We start from the raw sequence: 24,842 nt of genomic DNA, 5'->3' as shown, positions 1-24,842 counted from the left end.
ATCTGTCTTCCCCTCCTCTCTATTTCTCTCTGTCCTACAACAACGACGACATCAATAACAACAACGACGACATCAATAACAACAACAATAATAAAACAAGGGCAACAAAAGGGAAAATAAATATAATAAAAAAAATTTAAAAGATTTCATGTGATGCGGGGGCCACATAGTAGGAAGCAAAGATCCTGGTTTGAGCCCCAGGCTCCCCACCTACAGGAGGTCGCTTCACAAGCAGTGAATCAGGTCTGCAAGTGTCTCTCTATCTCCTGCTCCACTCACAATTTCTCACTGTCCTATCCAGTAAAGAAAGAAAAAAATAAAGAAGGAAGAAAAGATGGAAGGAAAGGAAGGAAGGAAGGAAGGAAGGAAAGAAGGAAGGAAGGAAGGAAGGAAGGAAGGAAGGAAGGAAGGAAGGAAGGAAGGAAAATGGCCACTAGGAGCAGTGGATTCATAGTGCTGGCACTGAGCCCCAGCAATAACCCTGCAGGCAAAAAAAAAAAAATCATGATGCTTTACATCTTGAGCCTCATAGGGCACTTTTCCACTCAGTGGGAAAATTTTCCTACTCAGCTAGTTCCCTGCACTCCACCTAACACTCAGCCTTAATGTTTGTTTCTTCCCTGCCATCCTATAAAATATTAAACAAGCTAACCACATTTTTCCGTGGAAGCCAGAGAGACCATGCCCTATTTTTTTTTAAATCATTTTTAAAAAACTATTTATTTCCTTTTGTTGCCCTTGTTGTTTTATTGTTGTAGTTATTATTGCTGCTGTTATTGATATCGTTGTTGTTGGATAGGACAGAGAGAAATGGAGAGAGGAAGGGAAGACAGAGAGGGGTAGAGAAAGATAGACACCTGCAGACCTGCTTCACCACTTGTGAAGTGACTCCCCTGCAGGTGGGGACCCGGGGGCTTGAACTGGGATCCTTACTCTGGTTCTTGCGCTTTGCACATGCCCTCTTTTTGAAAATTAATTTTTATTTGTGATTAATAGTAGGTTACAAGATTGTAAGATTACAGTGTACAGTCCCACACCATGCCCACCACCACAGTTTTGTATCCCACCCTCCCACCTCCCATTCTCACAAGTCAGAAATTTGCTTGCTTCTGTTTTTTTTAAATGGACTTAAATTAATTCATATTATATTTATTTTAGTCACTACCATTACATTTCCAACTTCTTTTTTAACAAATATTTTTAGGGGCACGAGTAGATTGCAAAATGGTTATGCAAAGGAACTTTCATGCCTGAGGCTCCAAAGTCCCAGATTCAATCCCCTGCACCATCGTAAGCCAGAGCTGAGCAGTGCTCTGATCAAAACAAAAACAAACAAAAAAAACTTAAAAATATTTTTATTTTATTTATTTATTATTGGAGATCAACAGAGAGAAATTGAGAGGAGAGAGGGAGATAGAGAGGGGAAAAAGGGGCCAGGTGGTGGCAAACCTGGTTGAATGCTCATTATAATGTGCAAGGATGCAGTTCATGCCCTGGCTCCCCACCTGTAGGGTGAAAGCTTCATGGGTAGTGAAGCAGTGCTGCAGGTGTCTCTGTCTCTCTCCCTATCTCCCCCTTCCTATTAATTTCTGGCTATCTTTATCCAGTAAGTTAATAAAGATAATAAAAGTTAAAAAGAGATGGAAAGAGACAGAAAGACACCTGCAGCTCTGCTTCATAACTCATGAAGCTTTCCCCTTGCAGGTGGAGGGTCTAGGGGTTTGAACCTGGGTCAATGCACAGTGTAATTTGTGTGCTTAACCAGGTGTTCCACCACCTGGCTCTACTTCTGTTTTTTCCCCAAGTTCACGTGAGTCATATCTCTAGATTCCACATATGAGTGAAACTGTCTGGTAGTTGTCTTTCATCTCTTTACTTATTTTGCTAAGTATAATCACCCCCAATTCCATCTATTTGTCCCAAAAGACACAATATCATCTTTTCTGACTGCAGGGTAGCATTCCATGGAATATATATCCCATAAGTTCAGTAGCCAGTCATCTGTTGATGGGTATTTAGGCTGCTTCCTCTCTTTGGCTATTGTGAATACTATGAATATAGTGGTTCATAGGTCCCTCCGAATTAGTGTTTCAGTGAGACCATGCCCTCTTATTACTAAAGTCTGTCTCCTAGAGCTTCTGCTGTTTCACTGTTCCCATGTATGACCCCACTCCAGTACTCTATAACGAATGAACTGCTGCCAATAGCATCTAGCCAGTGTTGGGTACATATGTTTGGCCATCCTAAGTACAGAGACGGGAGATTCCTAGGGGACCTCCTCATGTCAGTGAACAGCAGAGTATTGGTACAAACAATGGAAATCCTCTTTCCTTTGCTAAATCTAGGGAGCTTTATTAGAAGATAACTATTTCATAAAGAAAGGACAATCTGTAATGCCTAGGAAGAGAAGACAACGTTTAGTGGAATCTATGAATTATTCTCACTCAAGATCAACAATCCTCTCCAAAGAGATTCAGTCAGGCCTATAGGAGTTTGGGGGAACTCGTCTACAAGGAGCTGTACATACCCCCATCTTCCTTCCATGGGTGGCTCTGACAATTCCATCTTGGTTAGGACATTATGTCACTAAAGTGCACTGTGAACTGATGCAGACTTTCTTTTCACCATGGCCTTTACAACCCCCCACCTGGAATCTCTTGCTTTTCCCTTGAGAGAATGGAAGATGAGGATAATTTGAATGACATTCTCACTAGTGCATTTATTTGAAACACTTGTGGTAAAAGACTCACAGGAAGAAAATTGTTGCCAGGTTTTCCTCAGTCTTGCTCTTGTCAGAGGTGATTCACTCACTGACTTGATGACTGCCTTTTAAAGCAACACGCCAGGCCTATTAGCACTTAATTGCATTAACAGTTTGTGTTCCCTAGCATAAAAGACTTGTGATTTAGAGAGATGAGGCAAGTCTGGGGTAGCCTGGGCAGTAGTTCTATTTTCATTTCTCAGATGGGAGTTCCCTCAGGTCAGAAACTATTTTCTCCCTGGAAATGGTAGGAAATTCTTACTTAGGTAATTTTTGAGCAGATGGTGGAACTGATATTTTTAAAGGCTCCAGAAATCATTCCATTAATTAGACTGTCAAGATCTTAATTACCAGAGCCTGGACTACTCAAGCCAGGTTTATTGTGCACTTACACTTGAGAATCTTCTAACAAGAAGCTGGGCAATGTAGCTAGAGAATGAGATTATTTGGTTGGCTCTATTTACCTGGAATTTTGTAGGATGAGTAACTTGCTATTGTTATGACTGAAAATTAATGATGGTCTGGACAGGGCCTCAGAGGTTTACACAGGCTCCTGTGCTAAATATGAATATATATGGTCCCTAGGTTAGACTGATGGGGGTAAATAGTTAATGGTATTTATATACTTTCCTCAAGTTTGGGAGCTACTCTCTGCCCTAGTCCAGTTTTCTAGGCCTGTTCTCAAATCTGACACCATCTTCTCAGATAATATTGTTAGACCACCTGCATGTTAGCTATCAGGCTCAGGCAAAAATTACTAAAGTAAATTACAACATGCCTAAAATACCCTTTACAACGTACCTAAATAGACTCTCTAGATTCTTCCCACCCAAAGACCTCTAATTTCACCTTCTCTATTCCTACATTTAAATTCCTGTTTATTAAACAATTTGTCTGATTTATATCTTACTGCATTTCAGCCACCAAGTTGCAGGTACTACTCTGACACCATCCTGACTTCCCTGGACAGACAACCTCACCAATATGTCCTAGAACCTCACCTCTCCAGAGCCCTACCCCACTAGGGACAGGCTGGGAGTATGGGACAACCTGCCAATGCCCATGTCCACTGGAAAGCAATTACAGAAGCCAGACCTCCCACCTTCTATACCCCCAAAAGAATTTACTCACAGAGGGATAAAGAATAGGCAAACTATCAGGGGAGGGGATGGGATACGGAGTTCCAGTGGTGAGAATTGTGTGGAGTTGTACCCCTTTTATCCTATGATTTTTGTCAGTGTTTCCTTTTTATAAATAATTGAAAAAAAAAAAGAATTTTTATCTGTACTCCTAGAGGGGTAAAGTATAGAAAAGTGAGAGTTGGGCGGTAGTGCACTGGGTTAAGCACAGGTGGTACAAAGTGCAAGAACGGGCTTAAGGATTCCGGTTCAGGCCCCCGGCTTCCCACCTGTAAAGTGGGAAGGGGTCACTTCACAGTTGGTGAAGCAGTTCTGCAGGTATCTATCTTTCTCTCCCCCCTCTGCCTTTCTCTCCTCTCTCCATTTCTCTCTGTCCTATCTAACAACAACAACATTAATAACAACAACAGTAATAACTACAACAAGTAAATAAATATTTTTAAAAAAAGAATAGGAAAGCTTCCAATAGAGGTGATGGGACACAGAACTCTGGTGGTGGGAACTGTATTGAATTATACCCTTGTTATATTAAAATCTTATTAATCATTACTAAATCACTAATAAAAATAAAAAATAAAATTAACAATGGGCTAATAAATCATAAGTGCAAATATATAAATGCTTAAAGACATAACTAGATGAGTATATACAGAAATGTGTATGTATGAATAAATATGTGTGTATGTTCATGTGAATATATACAAGAAGAGAACTTCAGGTAGACAAATAAATGACCAAGATGATGTATGATATTTATCTTATGGTATACAAGGAGACGAATAAAGAAATGTAGAGAGAGGTATTCCTGGTTTTTATTATTATTCCTGCTTTTTTGTAGGACTGTTTAGTTTGTCAGTAGAAATGACTGCTGAATCCATAGTACATAATCAGTTGAAGAAAAATAGTATTGTTGAATGGGATTTTAAATTTTTTTAGTAAAATCTCAAAATATTACTGTCCTTATATGGGGAAATGAAAAGCTAATAAAACCATTATTTATTTAGTAACCTGTAATTTAAAATTAGAAGGATTGATAATGAAAATGTTCTATCTCTTTGCCAAAAGGCCCAGAATAGTTTAAGCAAAGCCTGCTGGCTGTTTCCATCTCACCATACTCCTTGTGGAGAGCAAGGAAGCAATTCCTCTATGCTGGCAACTCACTGTTCTCCTGTAAATATGGATCCACTAGCAATATTTCCCCTCTGCATTTTCAATGATGTAAAATATCTCTGAAAGTTCCTTCACTGTGAAGTTTTTTACCGAGGTCACTTCTTCTGTAGGCACATTTCACCTTTTCTTCATAGTTACTCTCTGCATTTATGCTCCTAAATTTACCTTCCCCAAATGATTCTGGCTCCATATCAAAAGCATCTCCTCCAGTATCCATGTTAACACCCCCATGATAACCTATTTTATCTATGCTCTCATTTATGTTAGATTTGAAGTTTACTTCCAGAGTTGTCAATTTTTGTTTGGCTGCCCTTTCATCTGTTTGGAGCAATTCCATGTTTTCACTATCCATTCATGTAAAATGCTGGATTGATTTATCACTCCCAGAGCAGAAGGGAATGCCACTAATCACTTCGATTTTATCATGTGATTAGGCATGTGATGAAGGGTCACAGACAGACTGTGAAACACAGTGATGTGCTTGTTCATGACCATGAAGCACATCAGCCAAGACCACAGGGATCTGTGGAATGAAGTCCACTGCGAGCAAAAGCATGTGCTCTATGGGTTTACTCGATCAGTACACTGTGGAGTTTCAATAACGGGGCTGATGAAATTTGAATTGTGCTGTGGAGAGGCTAGTGTTATTTCATGAAACTTGAAAACCTGATAATGGAACTGTACAAAGTGAGACACTCTCTCTCTCTCTCTCTCTCTGTGTGTGTGTCTGTGTGCATGTTGTGATTTTCTCCTAATAGGCCCTATCAAAGACGAGTTTAGACTTTGTGGGACCCATTTGTTGGACTTCTGTAGCATAAAATAAGAACGAAGAGTAGGAAGAAAGATTACTGTGTGGACTGTAAAAGGAATATAGCCAGAGAGGTCAATTTTATTGACATAATTAAGAACAGATACAAAGAATAGACAGGAAAGTATTGTCTCTTCTTGGGTTTCCTCATTTAGTGAAAAGAACAGAAGCATTGGGATGAGGATTGGGATGGATATATACAGAAGTGAAAAATATAGTACTCTTACTCTGTCTTACTTCCTCTTGGTGTGGAGTAAAAGCTTATGACTCTCACAAATTCATATACTGAAGCCTTGATGAGATGTTATTAGAAGGCAGGTCAACTGGAAAGTAATTAGGATATTAGAGTGGAGAGTTCTATGATGGCATTAGCACTCAGATAAGAAGATAAAAACTAATCTTTCTCCTCTCTTATATGTGAGGATACAATAAGAAGGAAACCATCTATAATCCAGGGAAAGGTCCTGCACCAGAAGTTGGTCATGCTGGTGGTGTGATCTCCAGAGCTGTGAGGTGTGTGGTACTTTATCATAACAGCATAGACTGATGAAGATAGCTCTCGTTTTTAGAAAAGTCCAGTAAAGTATTTTAGTTGTTTTGCCATATCTCTTACTTTGTCATGACTATGACATGGAGCATGTCATTCATAGGGACATGTTCATAGGTCCCTTTATTAGCTTAGTGGGGTGTTCTGGGTTCTGACATATAGAGACACAATATTAGAAGCTACTCAATTTCCTCCAGCTTGTCTCATAGGAAAGGGATTGTTTAAAGCACACTGCCTTAGACAGGCTAGACACACAATAAATACTAATGACCAGCCTCTTTTCTTCAATGACTGGTAGGTATAGCTTTATAGACATTCCTATTTGAAAGAACCTGACATGGAAACAAAGACAATTGAGAACTAACTTTTATCTCAGCACTCCCAAGTGGGTTTTGTTTTGATGAGTTATGCTTTTATTTTACTTGTCTATGTAGAGACAGGTAGAGAGAGAATAAAGGAGATCACACCTAAGAAAGTTATAGTGTGTCTACATAATGGAATACTACTCAGCTGTTAAAGTGATGATGAAGTCATATGCTTTGTTTCACCTTGTATGGAACTGGAAGTAATTATACTAAGTGAGTTATGAAAAAAAAAAAAAAAAAAGGACAGGGCTGGGTTGTGGCACACCTGATTAACTGCACACATTAAAGTGCATAAGGACCCCAGGTTCAAGCCCCTGTCCCCACCTGCTGGGGGAATTGGTGAAGCAGTGCTAAAGGTGTCTGTTTCTCTCCCCCTCTATCCCCCTTCCCTCTGTCCTATCAAATAAAAGAAAAATAAATATATTTAAAAAAAGACTTTTAAAAGTAAAAAATAAATCTTTTAAAAGAAATTTTATTTATAAAAAGGAAACACTAACCAAAACCATAGGACAAGAGGGGTACAACTCCACACAATTCCTACCACCAGAACTCCGTATAGCATCCCCTCCCCGATAGCTTTCCTATTCTTTATCTCTCTGGGAGTACGGACCCAGGGTTATTATGGGGTGCAGAAGGTGGGAGGTCTGGCTTCTATAATTGCTTTCCCACTGAACATAGGCTTTGACATACTCCCAGCCTGTCTCTCTCTTTCACTAGTGGGGCGGGGCTCTGGGGAAGCAGGGCTCCAGGACACATTGGTGGGGTCATCTGCCCAGGGAAGCCTGATTGGCATCATGTTAGCATCTGGAACCTTGTTGGTATGCTTCTAGTTCTGCTTCTGGGAGCCCTTCTGTTACATTGCTTGACGTTGTGGTCTATTTACATGGTCATTCTGCTACATTGGTTTGGTCTCGCTCCCCCTGCCTCCAGGAGATTTTGGTTTAGTTCTTGCTAGTTCGAGCTTCTTCCTTCTCCCGCCCCCTATTCTATATACTTCCTTGGTTCCTGACTCTTCCGCCGGAGGAGAGGCAGGACAGAATAGGGTTGTGATTAGATTATATTAGTTTTTTGAATCGTTCGCTCGTGAATAAAGAAATATTGCTTCTCCGCTGTGCCGTGTGTCCCTGGTCGTCTGTCTCCCGCCGCGAAGCTAGCCCGGCATACTGGCGCCCTGAACGTTGACTGACATAACCTGGTAGCTGAAAAAAGAGACAACATATAAAGCCAAATAAATTATTGACTAATCATAGACCTAAAGGCTGGAGTAGTTTAGATGATGAGTTGGGGGTCTCCGTTTTGTAAATAGTTTGTAGGCCTATTTTAGTTATATTCCAAAGGTCCCATGAGTATGCTAGTTTTTTGGTTTTTTTTTCTGAGCCTAACATCTGATATGCAAGCAGATCCAAGTTATTTTCTGGGGAGATGATGGCATGGCTGGAAAAAGGACCAGAAAGCTGGATCAGGGAATGAACTCACTTATAGGTGGAACTTAAGAAACCAGTACAGAAAAGGAAAACACGAAGGGAAACCTGGACTAGTGGAGTGTATTGCACCAATACAAATAAATCTGGGGAAGGAGTTGACAGCCAGGAGTGAAGAATTCTGTGTGGCAAAGGAAAAGGTCCCAAACTAGGGGTTGAGAGTGTTCTGTGGATATCTACAATCGGGAGATGAAAAATTGTACTCATGTGTCAGAAACCAAACTGTGGGGGGGGGGGGCAGGCGCTAATGCAGTGGATTAAGCAAGCGCACATGGTGTGAAGACCAAGGACAGGCATAAGGATTCAAGTCTGAGACCCCGGCTCCCGGCTCCCTACTTGTTCGTGGGGTGTCCTCTTTGCAAGTGGTGAAGCAGGTCTGCAGGTATCTATCTTCTCGCCCCCTCTCTGTCTTCCCCTCCTCTCTCAATTTCTCTCTGTCTTATCCAACGACAATGACAGCAATAATAACAATAATAATAACAACAACAATGATAAACAACAAGGGTAACAAAAGGGAAAAAAATGGCCTCCAGGAGCAGTGGATTTGTAGTACAGGCACTGAGCCCAGCGATAACCCTAGAGGCAAAATAAATAAATAAATAAATAAATAAATAAATAAATACTGTAAACCATTATCCATTATTCCACTAATAAGATGGAAGAAAAATGGAGACCACAGCTTCTTCCTTCATTGTAGTGGGGGCCTGGCTCCTTCAGTTGCACGTATAGCAAAGTAGCAGACTATCCAAGTGAACTGTTTCATTAGCCTTGAATTCTGTTTCTAATCTGAAAAGAAATATTTTTCAAAATGAGATAACAAGGACTGAGGAGAAACCTGAACTGAGGAGAAACCTGAATCCAACAATTCTGCAATGTTCATGTTTATTATTGTCTTCATCAGTATCAAGAGAGTCAGAAGTTAATTATTTTTGTCCAAAACTGAGCTAATCAAAACACACCAATGACAACTGTAAAAGATTAAAAAGAAATATTGAAAACTGTGTTTGGGGCATAAGGCATTTTACAGTTTAGATTAAAGACAGTCACTTATGGGGAATCTTGAAACAAATGGGCTTATTAAATTAAATTACAAGTTTATTAAATTAGAAGTTTAAGATGCCACACTTAGGGGAAAGACTACATTGTAGACCTGATCAGTCAACAGGTAAAGGCCTTCACAGGGGACAACACTAGAGCATCACCATTCATGCATGGAGTTCATGAAACCAAGGTGCTAAGATGACCAGGAAAATGGTTCGAGCTCAGAGGCTCTTGGGTCAGTTGAGTCAAGAGAATGGCTACTGGAATTTAAAACAGAACATGAATAGTGGTAGTGGATACTCTATGTGAATTTGTTTTTTTAAATTAAACAAATATCAGCTCAGCAGGTGGCTCACTGGATAACACACTGGACTCAAACATGAAGTCTAAGTTCAATCCCCAGCACACATGTCAAAGGAATGCTCTACCCCCCCTCTCATAAATAACTCTTTAAAAAATTAAACAAATAATGATATCACAGTATTGTCCCTCTCTCTATTCTTACATGCTGACTTAGAGTATCATTTTAAATAAAACTCTTCCATTCTCTATGTCCTGGGGTCAGGTGGTGGCACATCTGGTTAAGCACACACATCATCATCACCATCATCATCATCATCATTACCATTCGATAAATCCTAGGCCCCTTTTCTATAGAAATGAGAGGTTAGGAGACATCACTATTCTAGAGTTTAAGCTACTATGAGAGAACGTCATAGAAGATGCCTTAAAAAAAAAAAGAAGATGCCTGAAACAATTAAGTCCCTGACCAAGGTGCCAACACAGGATGCTAACAGAACCTTCTTCCTGGTGTGCAGAAAGATATCTTCTCACTGTATCCCTGTGTGATAAAAAGGAAGACAAGTCTGTTTTCTTCACTTCCTTTAAGGGCAGCAGTTCCATCACGGGAGCTCTACCCTCATGATCTCATCTAAAGCTAATCACTTCCTAAAGGTTCACCTCCAAATACCATCACACCAGGGATTAGGACATCAACATTTGATTTTTGAGGGTTCACACTTAATCTACACCAACAACCTGTAAGTTTTTATCTCTCTGATTGTGCATATGAAAACTCCACACAGCCCACCAAATCAAATCCAAACCATCTGTCTAGTTTCCAGGATCTTCCATAATTGGTTGTCATCTAAGTTACTAGATTGCTTGTCAAACTGCTCCGGGTTGAACACTCATCTGTTTTTCGACCAGCTTCCCTAAAACTTGTATTAACCCATTGCTACCACTTTTAATTTTCTCATTTCAGTGTTTGAGTGTGTTCACAAAATTCTCTCCAGTCACTAAAGAATTAGTCCTTTAGAGACAGTGATTTTTTTTTTTTTTCTAGTTCAAGACTATCTTATAGAAAGGGGTAATGCTCCTATAAGGTGTTCATCTTCTGTGGTACAGAAAAAGTTTTAGGATTTGCAATAAAAAGAATTTTAAAAGGGAAGTCGTTGTTGTTACTTCACTATTGTTTGAGTTCCTATAAATGCCAGCTCTAAAAATTTTGAATTAAATATGATATATACAAATGTTCCAGAGCCACTGTTATCAGTCTGTAAAATTGAAGATAAACATAATAGAAAAAGACAAAGGACATCAATTTAAGATAAAGTATAGCTGAGTATATATAGGATCACACTTTATAGCTTTACAAATACCAAGTGAATTTTCTGGTATTTGTGGTAATATAAGAAAGCCACAGTATTAAAGATTTTCCATTCATTTAACATTTTCCAAAAAAAAAAAAAACCTACTCATATGTCTCCACACTAGGATTTGGTATTAAATATTTATTCAAACAAAGTCGCAGTTTGAATTTTTTTTACTTGGACTTGATGATACTTTGGTATCATCAAGTGATACTGTGAGAAGTTTTTAAAGATGAAGGCAATAAAAACCATACTTGCTTGTGATAATTTCCCAGGCTAATTCATTATTGCTATTTGAGATATAGTAAACAATATTTAAAAGATTTAAAGAAATATCTGTAATGATTATCTGAAATGGCATCACAGGAACAAAACCTTACAACTAACATAGCTTTTTGGATGCCTTCATTACCACTCTAAGGGAATGCTAAATAATATGTCTACCAGTAATTTGGAATAAACAAAGAACATAGGGAGTTGGGCAGTAGTGCAGCAGGTTAAGCTCACGTGGCGCAAAGCGCAAGGACCAGCATAAGGATCCAGGTTCGAGCCCCCAGCTCTCCACCTGCAGGGGAGTCGCTTCACAAGCGGTGAAGCAGGTCTGCAGTGTCTATCTTTCTCTCCCCCTCTCTGTTTTCCCCTCCTCTCTCCATTTCTCTCTAACAACGATGACATCAATAACTACAACAATAAAACAACAAGGGCAACAAAAGGGAATAAATAAATATTTTTAAAAAGTTTGATAACTTAAAAAATAAAAGAACATAAGTGAAAAAATCTTTGGAAAAATATTCAATATCCTTAGTAATGGAACAACACTATTTTTCAAATGACTTTCAATATAGTTTTAAAATATAGCTGAAGAGATCTAAAGAGAGAAAAAGCACAGTACAAATTTCAGATACTTACAACTACTTGGAAGGTATTTACCCTTCATACTCTTTTCCTAACTGTGTACCTGGGGAGGCTGATCTTATCAGAATGATTCATGAGGGCTCCCATGACTGTGACAGTGTCAGTCAAAGGCTGAAGCCAGAAGACAAAGGGAGGTACCAGGAGGTTAACAGGAGAAGTTAGCATAAGTTTGTGTTTCTCTCCCACTCTTACAGAATGATCCTTATATATATATATATATAGCTAGAAGTCTAGCTAGTTTCAAATAGGTTCTGCTTTCCCTTGCCTTTTCAGGGTGATAGCAGATTCTCACCGTGTTACCTCTGAGTGGCTTCTCGGTGTCTTATTGATCTTTCTTACCTTAGTCATGCCTCATAAATCACCCCCATATTCAAGCCTTTCCAATCATCCTTTTTGAATTTGAGTTTGTTACTATTTTCTGCCAGGATCCTGAAATATGTCATTCATTGCAAGTCACCAAAAAAGGACTGATTTTTTTTTTCATATATCACAACCAAGTTTTTCCTTTTACTATGACTGTCTGCTGCTTTAGCAGATCCTCTTTCTCAATCCAATTAGTCTTTTTCTTGCAGAGCCATCAAATTTTTCATTAGAGGGCCACTTCTCCTCAACTCCCAAGGCATAGGGCTTGGAAGACAGTAATCTCAGCCTCATCCCTCTGTTGAAAAATGATCTGAATTAGCTAGTCCTATTAGGTCTTCTTTTAGAAATATGGGGGCAGAAGTCTTGGTGACAATCAACTATATGGAAAATATAATCTGGGTCTATAAGACCAGTAAAGTGAACAGGGTACCAAGAGATGGAGAGGCAGACCTAAGATCATTGCACTTTATCGCATGATGTCTGTACAGTTATCAGAAGCAGTACATCCTGACTCCACATGCTTTTATTTTATTTATTTTTCTCTCAATCTGAATTTTTTTGTCACATGTAATTGAAAGGTTAGTGACTAATAATCTTCCCCTCCCCCAATAAAAACACATGTCAGAGACTGTGATTTTTAAATATTATCATACAGATTTGCAGTGTTGTTTCCATCCAAAGCCCTAATGCACAAGGTCACAGGAGATTAGAGCCCCACCTCCCCACTAGGGAAAGAGAGGGACAGGCTGGGAGTATGGACTGACCTGCCAATACCCATGTTCAGTGCAAAAGCACTTATAGAAGCCAGATCTTCTACCTTCTGTACCCCATAATGACCCTGGGTCCATGCTCCCAAAGGGATAAAGAATAGGAAAGCTTTCAAGGAGGGGAGTGGGATACGAAGTTCTGGTGGTGGGAACTGTGTGGAATTGTACCCTCTTTTCCTATGGTCTTGTCAATATTTATATTTTATAAATAAATAAATAGATTACCTATGGCATGTGTTTATTATGATTTGGTGCTACTTCTACCTCGATTATGCTTTTAGTCCTTTGAAATCTGTGAGGGATGGTACATTCTGAAACCAAACAATCTACTTTGTGTTGAACTCTGGGGCTGAGACCCATGCATGAACTGCTACTAACAAAGAACAATGGAAGAAAACAGCTGAATGTTGTGTTCAAGTATTATTTTCAAGTGCCATTTGACAGGGCCTACTCAGATGACATGGTTCGCTGGCAGGAAAGCTGTTATTGTGATTAACATTATTCCCATTTACCTATTGCCTATTAGAATGTGAGTCACTGAAAGGTCAGACTGTCCCCAATGCCTCGTGTTTCTGAGCACTCAAGGCCAAGTTCAAAGGACAGCAATCAGGTATTTAGACAATGCCAAAAGTTGGAGTTTTTTGAAATGAAGAGAAGAGTTAAGTTCCAGGAGATTTCTGCAAACTGAGTGTTAACATCTTTGACATATCACGTAACTTGGGAAAGGAAATCAGAGTGATAGTGTTAGCATGACCACAGCACTTGTCCTCGCCAAGGACAGTCTTTATTCATCTTCATTCACCCTCCCCACTATTGCGTAGCACCAGGCCTTGCACAAAATAAGTGCATGTAAATGACAACATTCAGGGCTTACTAGCATAAGAATACACAGGAGATATAAGATAAAATATGAAAAGAATCCAGATATAGTAGTTGCTCTAGATTTCCTTGCTATTATTAGTATTACTGTTCTTTGTAAATGTGTTTGTATTATCAACAGCAACGTTAACCAAAACCCACAGAAACAACTTCAACTTCTTTACCTCCCAAGACAAGGGTTCTGTGATAGATCTCAGTTATTTTCCTTGCCCATATATGAAAATGTGAGAAACTACCCAGCCATAGCTCACTCATTCATCTGTTCAACAATTAGTAACCACTTGCATTTCAGCACATATTGGGCTATATATGAAGGAATCAAAGTTGATCAAGACAAAGCTGTTGCATAATACAAAGGTAGACTTGATCAATAAGAAATCCAAATAGACTGTGAATGAGAGAATCAGTCTTTGGAATAAGGTAAATGCAGTTCAACAAGTGTGGAGGAGACTTGGGGGGAAATGACAAAAGGAACATTTTCTTTACCTTTTCTGCAAGCCACCCAAGATGTCTGATCTCCCGACTCCCAGCAATGCCTGTTTTCCCCAGCTGGTCTCTCACATTGGTGATCACTCGGGTCAGCAGGTCACTCACGTTGGAATGGATGGCACTGAACCAGGCTTGGGCAGTGGCTGAGTCCTTGCTCCTAAGGATCACTGTATGCTTAGCATCTGGAGAGTGGATTTCAAGCTGCCTAGAGAATAAAAGAGAAAAGTTTTCCTGAAAGATGATGCTTCATCAGGTCTTAAGTCAAAAAGCTAAATAAATTATTTATTTTGGAATTGTCAGCTTTCCAGGGCTGGGTGGTGGCTTACCTGATTAAGCACACAACTTAACTATGTTCAAGCCTCCAATTCCCACTTAAAGGGGATGAGCTTAACAAGTGAGTGAAGCAATGCTACTGGTATCTTTCTCTCTTTCCCCCTCTCAATTTCTTTCTCTACTATCAAGTTGTGGGGAAACATGTATCTTAACATGCCAGGTTTGTGCCTGCATTAGGTTTCCACATCTCATGGCCTGATTAATTACACTTCAAGGCTAATAACTTCTGTAACTTTTCAAATACTGGTATCTGAGGGCCAGAGCCATGAGCCAAGGTGACTGCAATAGCAAGATAGGAGTCTGAGGTGAATGATGATGAGTGACTTAGCCCTTGAAACCATATATTCCATTAGGGGTACTAATTAAAAGAAACCTTGAAATATTGTGAGCTTGTTAGAAGACATTTGATGGCCTTGCTCTTTGTTATCCCTGGTATGGCCTTTCTGCAGATGACCATTCTCTGTGTCTTTCCACTGGTTATTGAAATATTATGCCTTCTGCTTATGGAAGCTGTTTGGAATTCCGTTGACATATCTTGTGACTAAGAAGAAGTAAGGGATCCTGAAGTCAATGCTGCACTATTTGTTATCTCCCTAGAGGATAGTTAAGTGTGTAAGTCACATAGGACCCCCAAATTCCAGAGATGAGTCTTTGGGTAGTTATTTGTGAAGATCAAGAATGAAGAAAATGAACAGAATATAAAATAATACATAAATACACACATTAAAAAAAAGAATTGTCAGTTTTCCATGGCTTATTTTAATAGTTTATTCATTCATTCATTCATTCATTCACAAATTACTGAAGATCTTGGTATTGGTGTAGACTCTGGGGGTATAGCTATGTATCTACCAGATATTCTGAGCTAAGGAGGTTTAGTTTTCTTTAATTAATAATAAATTCATATCTAGATGCTCAAACTGTGAGCTGATTCTATTTGCTTACCTCTCAACCCACAGTGTTTTCTTTTTAAAACAATATACATCCTTGCTATGGTTTATATTAAGTAGATTGAAAATCCCTACTGCATGCTTAGCATTTTTTAGAATGCTTATCGGTGGCACATTTGTTTACCACTTCATCACTGAACATGTGTAGTAAAGGAGGGGGTAACATAGGCAGGGAGTGTGCCAAGAGTGTTTTACTTAACTAACTGTATCACTGTATATTGTGATGGAGGAAGTTCTAGAGAGTTTTGTTTTTCAACTTTGTATATTTAAGTACGTCTTGATTAACATGGCGCTGCAAAAAGATGAAACGGAATGGATGGATATACCTTTAGCCCATTTCCCACAGAAGCATAAGCCTCTCTTAGGCATTTAGGACAGGCCTTTTGAACACATATCACTTGTCATCCTGATTATTTTGAGTTGAAGTCACTCAGGGCCCTAACAACTTATAGGAAAAGTTTCTCTCCTCTTTTTTTTTTTTCTTAAATTTATTGTTGGATAGAGACAGAGAGAAATTGAGATGGGAGAGGGAGACAGAGAGACACCTGCAACTCCGCTTCACAGTCACGAAGCTTCCCCCCCTGCAGGTGGGACTGGGGGCTTGAACCTGCATCCTTGCACATTATAATGTGAGCACTTAACCAGGTGCACCACCACCTGGCCCCATGTTTCTCTCCTCTTAACTACCCAGAATAATAAAATTGGTAATGGAGCTTTAAAAATTTTTATTTATGAAATGAAATATTGACAAGACCATAGGATAAGAGGGGTACAATTTCATACAGTTCCTACCACCATAACTCCATATCCCATCCCTTCCCTTGATAGCTTTCCTATTCTTTATCCCTCTGGGAGTATGGACCCAGGAACATTATGGAGTGCAGAAGGTGGGAGGGAGGTCTGGCTTCTATAATTGCTTCACCACTGAATATGGGTGTTATACCTATAATAGACCTACTAGCTTTTTCCAAACTGGAGACCCCAAATCTTCATCTGCAATATTCTTGCCTTTAGGCTTATGATTAGTCAATAATTTGTTCTGCTTTATACCTTAATTCTTTTGAGCCACTACGTTCCAGATGGTACCATGATGCCAACCTGACTTCCCTGGGCAGATAACCCCACCAATGTGTCCTGGAGCCCCACCTCCCCAGATCCCTGCCTCACTAGGGAACGAGAGAGACAGGCTGGGAGTATGGATCAACCTGTCAATGCCCATGTTCAGCAGGGAAGCAATTACAGAAGCCAGACCTCCTACCAAAAATAACCTATCAGAGAAGTCCATCTGTATGACAGGGCAAACATTTATCTTCTTCATAAGAGTTTTTTCATGTTTATCTCCTTTCTGTCTCATACCATACTAGGCCCTATACCATTCATTAGCTGAAGACAAAGGACCTCATTTTTCTTCCACTAACTCTAGAAATCACATCCATGTCTATTCTCCATACTAATGCAATTAAATCTAAACTATTGCACTACTAAGCTCTCTGATGTAGATTTTTTATATTTCATAATTGTAGTATTTTTATTTTTGTTTATTTATAAAATAAAAATACCGACAAGACCATAGGATAAGAGGGGTACAATTCCGCACAATTTCCACCACCCGAGTTCCATATCTTATCCCCTCCCTTGAAAGCTTTCCTATTCTTTATCCTTCTGGGAATATGCACCCAGGGTCATTATGGGGTGTAGAAGGTGGAAGGTTTGGCTTCTACTGATGTAGATTTGACTGTTCACCCACCCCAAAAGAACCGAGGGCTAAAGGAAAAGTTTCTTCTATGCCCCAGACACTTGATGGCTATATTTTATGTAACAATCAACATAATATCAAAATTAGAAAAATGACTTTGGTGCAATATAAGCAAGTAGTTCTATGTCATTTTGCTGTATGTATATTCCTGGAACCACTATCATAATCATGCTTAAGAACTATTCCATTGGCACAAAGCTCCCCCATATGTTACCCGGATAAGTCTCCAGTGTTCCTTTCCTATCACCATCCCAAATGCCTGACAAACATTAAGGTTTTTGCACATGCATAATTTTAATTTTTATTATTTATTTATTATTGGAAAGAGACAGAGAGAAATTGAGATGGGGGGATAGAAAGGGAAAGAGACAGAGAGATACCTGCACCCCTGTTTCACCACTCATGAGGCTTTCCCACTGCAGGTGGGGACCAGGGGCTCAAACATAGGTCCTTGTGAACTGTAATGTATGTGCTTCATCAGGTGCACCCCTGCCTGGCCCCCCTTCTATAGTTTTTATACAGATAGCTTTTTTTTTTTTTTTGTGAATCAGGTTCTTGCATACAATCAGGTTCTTGCATACAATCAATTTCATTGCTCATAGGCTGCTTTTGCATTCAGGTTGAAATACAAGAAAAGAGATAGATATAGAGATAGATAGATAGATAGATAAATAAATAAATTATATATATATATATAATTATATATATATATATATAATTATATATATATATATACATATATATACAGAGAAATACACATTACTACCAGTGCTACATCCAGTACCATGGTACTCTCATATAGCACTGGGACTCAAAGCTCAGCTACTCCTATGGCTAGTCAGGAGCCCTACATGGACAGCTATTCCTCCAGCTCTAGACATAACTTACTACCTGTGAGAGAAAAAAATTATTCATCCATTCATACAAGGAAATAAATATGCCTACTTATCTGTATGTATTTGTTTGTTCTATCTTAGAAAGATCTAGGGATTAGTAAATTCCAAATAGACTCATTTATTTATTTCTTCTTATCCTTTAGTAATTAAGCTATGTGGCATATTTACTATATGCCAAGAATTTTTTTTTCATTTTTCTGCTAATACTTATACATTGTATTTTTTTTACAAAACATAGATATAGACCAAGTCCCATGAGATAGAGCATATGTTCACATGTATCCATAAGAATAGAGAGGGAAACTTAAAGCAGGATTTTAACTGCATTTGGAGTAGGACACCAAAGTAAAAATCTCTGGGTTGAGGGCGAGGGTGGAAGTTTGGCTTCACTGGGCGGGGGGGGGGGGGGGGGTAGAATGGGATGGGACACAGTCTTCTGGTAGTGGGAATAGTGTTTATGTACACTACTATTTATCTCATATAAATCACTATTTAATTAATATGAGAGGGGAAAAATTTAATTGAATGTCTCAAACTTTTTAATGCACAGACCATAGGCTGAGTCTTTGATATGTCGACTCTCTTAAAAGCTTAGACCAGGGAGAACAGAAGTAACCAGTGGCACATCTATAAACAAATAATGTCAAAGGACATAAATTATGGCAATGTTGTGTATGATATAGCAAATCCTAACAAAGGGATTTTTCAAAGTGAACCCAATTGCCACATAATATGATTATAGCAATAACTATTTATTGCCTTTTTAAATCCTAAGATAGCAGGAACCTGCTATAGCCTTTATTTCCCCCAGTCATGGAAACTCTAGGGTAGGGATAACTTTCCTGAATGCTTCTCTCAATTCATACAAAATGATATTGCACACCTAATCAATGCAATGAGTACCACCTCAGCATGCTTCACTTCAGACTATGTCCAGAGACGTCAGGCGTGGAATGTCAGTCCTTCAGCCTTATTACTTGGGTGAGACCTTTCCTTTCATAGGTTTCTCTAATTCTATTTCAGGTGGTTCACTCCCTGACTGATAGTTTTCAGTATACAAGTCTTTCACTTCTTTGGTTAGGTTTATTCCTAGGTATTTTATTGATTTTGCTGCAACAGTGAATGGGAGTGATTTCTGGATTCCTGTTCTTTGGATTTAGTGTTTGCATAAAGAAATGCCACTGATTTTTGTACGTTGATTTTGTAGCCTGACACCTTGCTATATTGCCTAATAATTTCCAGTAGCTTTCTGCTGGATTCTTTAGGTTTTTCTATGTATACTATCATATCATCTGCAAATAGTGAGAGCTTGACTTCTTCCCTTCCTATCTGTATTCCTTTGATTTCTTTTTCTTGCCTGACTGCTATGACGAGAAGTTCCAATACTGTGTTGAAGAGTAATTGTGATAATGGACAGCCCTGTCTAGTCCCCGATCTGAGGGGGAATACTTTCAGCTTCTGTCCATTGAGTATGATGTTGGTTGTAAGTCTGTTGTATATGGACTCCACTATCTTGAAGAATTTCCCATCTATTCCCATTTTTTGTAGTGTTTTGAGCATGAATGGGTGTTGGATTTTGTCAAAGGCTTTCTCTGTACTATTGAGATAATCATGTGGTTTTTGGTTTTGCTTTTATTGATGTGGTGAATGACACTGATTGACTTACGTATGTTGAACCAGCCTTGCATTCCTGGGATAAACCCCATTTGGTTGTGATGAACAATCTTTCTGATACACTGCTGTATCCGGTTGGCCAGGATCTTGTTCAATATTTTGGCAACGATGTTCATCAGAGATATTGGTCTGAAGTTTTCCTTTTCTGTTGTGTCCCTATCAGTTTTTGGTATCAGGATGATGTTGGCTTCATAGAAGGTGGAAGGGAGTGTTCCTGTTTCGTCGATCATGTGGAAGGGTTTTAGAAGTATAGGTATTAACTGTTCCCTGAAGGTTTTGTAGAATTCATTTATAAAGCCATCTGGTCCAGGACTTTTGTTGTTGGGAAGACTCTTAATAACTGTTTTGATTTCTTTGTCTGTGATTGGTTTATTTAGGTTTTGTAGTTCTTCCTGGTAGTTTTAGAAGGGTATATGTTTCTAGGATTTCTTCCATTTCTCTCAGATTCTCTAGCTTGGTGGCTTATAGTTCTTCGTAAAAGTTTTGCATAATTTTCTGGATTTTTGTGGTGTCAGTTGTGATATCTCCTCTAACATTTACAATTCTATTTATTTGAGTCTTCTCCCCCTCCCCTTTTTTTTACTGAGTTTGGCTAGGGCTTTGTCAATCTTTTTTCTTTTTTAAAATTTTTTTTTTATTTAAGAAAGGATAAATTAACAAAACCATAGGGTAGGAGGGGTACAACTCAATTACCATCACCCAATCTTCATATCCCACCCCCTCCCTTGATAGCTTTCCCATTCTCTATCCCTGTGGGAGCATGGACCCAGGGTCATTGAGGGTTGCAGAAGGTCGAAGGTCTGGCTTCTGTAATTGCTTCCCCGCTGAACATGGGCGTTGGCTGGTCGGTCCATACTCCCAGTCTGCCTCTCTCTTTCCCTAGTAGGGTTTGTCTCTGGGGAAGCTGAGCTCCAGGACACATTGGTGGGGTCTTCAATCCAGGGAAGCCTGGCTAGCATCCTGATGGATCTGGAACCTGGTGATTGAAAAGAGAGTTAACATGCGAAGCGAAACAAACTGTTGAGCAATCATGGACCCAAAGCTGGAATAGTGGAGAGGGAGTGTTAGGGAGGTACTCACTGCAAACTCTAGTGTACTTCTGCTTTCAGGTATATATTTTGCAGTAGTTTATGGATACGTGTGAACATAAGCTCTCTCTCACAGAAACTGGTGTATATCTAGGTTATGGGACTTTGTTAGAAAGTGAATTACCTGAGATGAAATTAGAGTGTACTATAAAAGGAAAGGTCTCACCCGAGTAATGAAGCTGAAGGGTTGTCATTCCACACGTGTAGTCTCTGGACACAGTCTGAAGTGAAGCATGGTGAGGTGGCAATTGTTGCGTTGGTTAGGTTGTGATCGGCGGATGCAATATTATTTGATTGGGAGAGGCATACGGGAAAGTGGGCCCTATCCAAGGGTTCCAGGACTGGGGGAAGTAGGAGCTCTAGAGTGGAGATGTGAGGTTCCTGCTGTCTTAGGGTTCAAAAAGGCAATCGATAGTTAATATTATCATCACATTATTTGGTAATTGGGTTAACTTTGAAAAGTCCTTTTGTTAGGGTTTGCTGTACAGTATCCAGTATCTTGTATATAGCTGTGCTATTGGATGCTTCTAATCTACTTGGTCTAGGCTTTTGAGAGAGTCTGCATATCAAATACACAGCCTATATATTAAAAAGATTCACTTTGTGTTTTGAAAAACTTTGAGACATACAATTGATTTTCCCCCTCTCATATTAACTACTGATTTATATGTCTACATTTTGCTAGGAGTGTGCATAAACACCATTCCCACCACCAAAAGACTGTGACCCATCCCTCCCACCCACTCCCACCCCCCACTGGCCCAGGAAGCTGCATGTCTACCCCTCACCACAGGGTTTTTACTTTGGTGCCCTACTTACAATTTGGTCAGGTCCTGCTTTTAGTTTCCCTTTCAGATCTTCTTAGTCAACTTCTGTTGATGAGTGGGATTATCCCATACTCATCTTTATCTTTCTGACTTAGCTCACTTAACATAATTCCTTCTAGCTCTGTCCAAGATGGGTCAGAGAAGGTGGGTTCATTGTTCTTGATAGCTGCATAGTATTCCATTGTGTATATATACCACAGCTTTCTCAGCCACTCATCTGTTGTTGGGCACCTGGGTTGCTTCCAGGTTTTAGCTATTATGAATTGTGCTGCTATGAACATAGGAGTACACACCTCTTTTTGGTTGGGTGTTATGGAGTCCTTGGGGTATAACCCCAGGAGAGGAATTACTGGATTAAATGGAAGGTCCATGTCTAGCCTTCTGAGAGTTTTCCAGACTGCTCTCCACAGAGGCTCTACCAATTTACATTCCCACCAGCAATGTAAAAGGGTTCGTCTGTCCCCACAGCCTCTCCAGCATTTGTTGCTGCTGTCCTTTTTGATGTATGCCATTCTTACAGGAGTGAGGTGGTATCTTAGTGTTGTCTTAATTTGCATTTCTCTGACAATCAGTGACCTAGAGCAGTTTTTCATATGTTTGTTAGCCTTTTGGATCTCCTCTGAGGTCAATGTTTTGTTCATATCCTCTGCCCATTTTTGGATGGGGTCATTTGCTTTTTTGGTGCTAAGTTTGCTGAGCTCTTTATATATTTTGGTGATTAGTTTCTTGTCTGATGTCTGGCATGTGAAGATCTTCTCCCATTCTGTGAGGGGTCTCTCTGTTTGTTTAATAGTTTCTTTGGATGTGCAGAAGCTTTTCAATTTGATGTAGTCCCATTGGTTTGTTTCTGCTTTAGTCTTCCTTGCAATTGGGTTTGATTCATCAAAGATGTCCTTGAGGTGTAGGTGGGAAAGTGTTTTACCAATGTTTTCCTCTAAGTATTTGATTGTTTCTGGTCTGACATCTAGGTCTTTGATCCATTTGGAGTTGATTTTTGTTTCTGGTGAGATAAAGTGGTTCAATTTCATTCTTCTGCATGTTTCAACCCAGTTTTCCCAGCACCATTTATTGAAGAGAGCCTCCTTTTTCCATTTAATCCTTTGGGCTCCCTTATCAAAGATTAGATGTCCATAGGTGTGGGGATTTATTTCTGGGCTTTCAATTCTGTTCTACTGGGCTTTGTCAATCTTGTTTAATTTTTCAAAGAACCAAAATCTGGCTTCATTGATCTTTTGTATGGTTCTCTTATTTTCAATGTTGTTTATTTCTGCTCTAATTTTAGTGATTTCTGTCTTTCTGATTGCTTTAGGGTTTTATTGTTCCTCTTCCTCTTAAGTCCTTAAGGCATGCAGTAAGGTTGTTTATTTGAGCTTTTTCTTGTTCTCTAATGTGTGATTGTATGGTTATGAGTGTCCCTCTCAGTATTGCTTTAGCTGTGTCCCAAATATTTTGATAGCTTGTGTCTTCATTTTCATTTATTTCCAGGAACATTTGAATTTCTTGCTTGAGTGTCTCTCTGACTCAGAGGTTCTTAAACAGCATGTTGCTGAGTTCCCAAATTTGTGACTTTTGGTAATTTTCTGTTTGTTGTTGAATGTTAGCTTTACTCCACTGTGGTCTGAGAAGATACTTGGGATGATTTCAATGCTCTTGAATTTGTTGATACTGTCTTTGTGGCCTAATATGTGGTCTATCCTTGAGGATATACCTTGAATCTTATTGTCCTTTCTACTGTTTAGTTTTTTTCTATTATTTTCTCTAGGATGTTTACATCCCCTTCCTCTCTTTCTTCTCTGGTAGTGCAATTATCTGAATGTTACTTCTTTTGAGATCATCCCATATGTCTCTGTCATTGTTTTCAATGTCTCTCAATCTCTTTTTTAGCATTTTATCTCCTTCTTAGTTTTCTCTAGCTCATTCTCTGTCTGGCTAATTCTGTTTTTGCTTCTGTTAATATGCTTTCCCTTCCCTAAGCTTCTTTCTTCAGTTCAGTTACAGTATTAGCTTGTTCTGCTGATTGGCATTTTAGCTCAGCTATTCCAGCTTTCATTTCTCTAATTAACTCGAGGTAGCTAGTATTTTCCTTTAGGGTCTCATCTGATGTTTCCATAATTATGATAGTCCTTTACTCCATAGTTGTCTTCATTTCTGTGATTACTAGGTTTACTATTGCTTGCATACTTTTCTTATCTATGGTTACTTCTGACTGATTTGGAGTTTTTTCTGGACTTCTGTCCTGATTCATTGTGGTAGCAGTTTTATTTGCTCTTGATTTAACCATTTTTTATTGATGTGATTTGTATTCTTTGTTCTGTCATTTTTCAGTTGTTATGTTTTGAGTGCTAGCCATGTTATACTAGCCATGCTATACTAAAGACTTTCCACAAATGCAGTCACAAACCTCAGTAATTACAATAGCAACTATTGCTATAGCAACTATTGCAAGGATTGATGCAGTTCAACGAATACCAGTTAGCCAAACAACACCTCCAGTTCAAGAAAAATATAGCAAAGAAAACCAAAACAAAAAGAAAGAGAAAGGAAAAAAGGTAAAGTAAGAGTAGACAATTATGCAAATCTACTGTCCACTATATGTTCTAGAGATAACAGAGGAGAAAGGAAAATAGAAAAGACACACACACACAGAGTTCGCTCTGAGTCAGAGTTCTTCCACAAAATAATTCACAAACAAGTGTCAGTGAATTCAGAAAGCAGAGGAAGGAAGAAAAAGAAAAAAGAAGCAGTAAAAGTAAAGAGTTTTTTTTTTTTTTCAATTAGCTTGGAGGAGAGAAAAAAGAGGGTGGAGGGAAGAGGGAGAGAGAAATAAGTTCTTCTCATAATGGATATGACACCTATCAATGTAAAAAAAAACAACAGCAGTTAATTTTTGTCAACCTGAAGAGGAGGGAAAGGGGATACGTGTATATAATAATAGTAATAA

At 39.0% G+C, this 24,842-nt stretch overlaps 1 protein-coding gene across 2 annotated transcripts in view; it reads right to left on the bottom strand.

The window, feature by feature from the left end:
* SNTB1 (syntrophin beta 1) overlaps positions 1 to 24,842 on the bottom strand; it is a 356,345-nt gene that overhangs the window by 100,820 nt on the left and 230,683 nt on the right. For both annotated transcript variants that reach the window (XM_060195661.1, XM_007526224.3), the window contains exon 3: positions 14,375 to 14,582. In XM_060195661.1, coding sequence (XP_060051644.1) covers positions 14,375 to 14,582 — 208 coding nt within the window. The remainder of the gene's footprint in view (positions 1 to 14,374; positions 14,583 to 24,842) is intronic.

This window comes from Erinaceus europaeus, chromosome 1 (assembly GCF_950295315.1).
Source record: "Erinaceus europaeus chromosome 1, mEriEur2.1, whole genome shotgun sequence".
Lineage (NCBI taxonomy): Eukaryota > Metazoa > Chordata > Mammalia > Eulipotyphla > Erinaceidae > Erinaceus > Erinaceus europaeus.
This window is presented reverse-complemented; position numbering and strand designations above follow the sequence as displayed.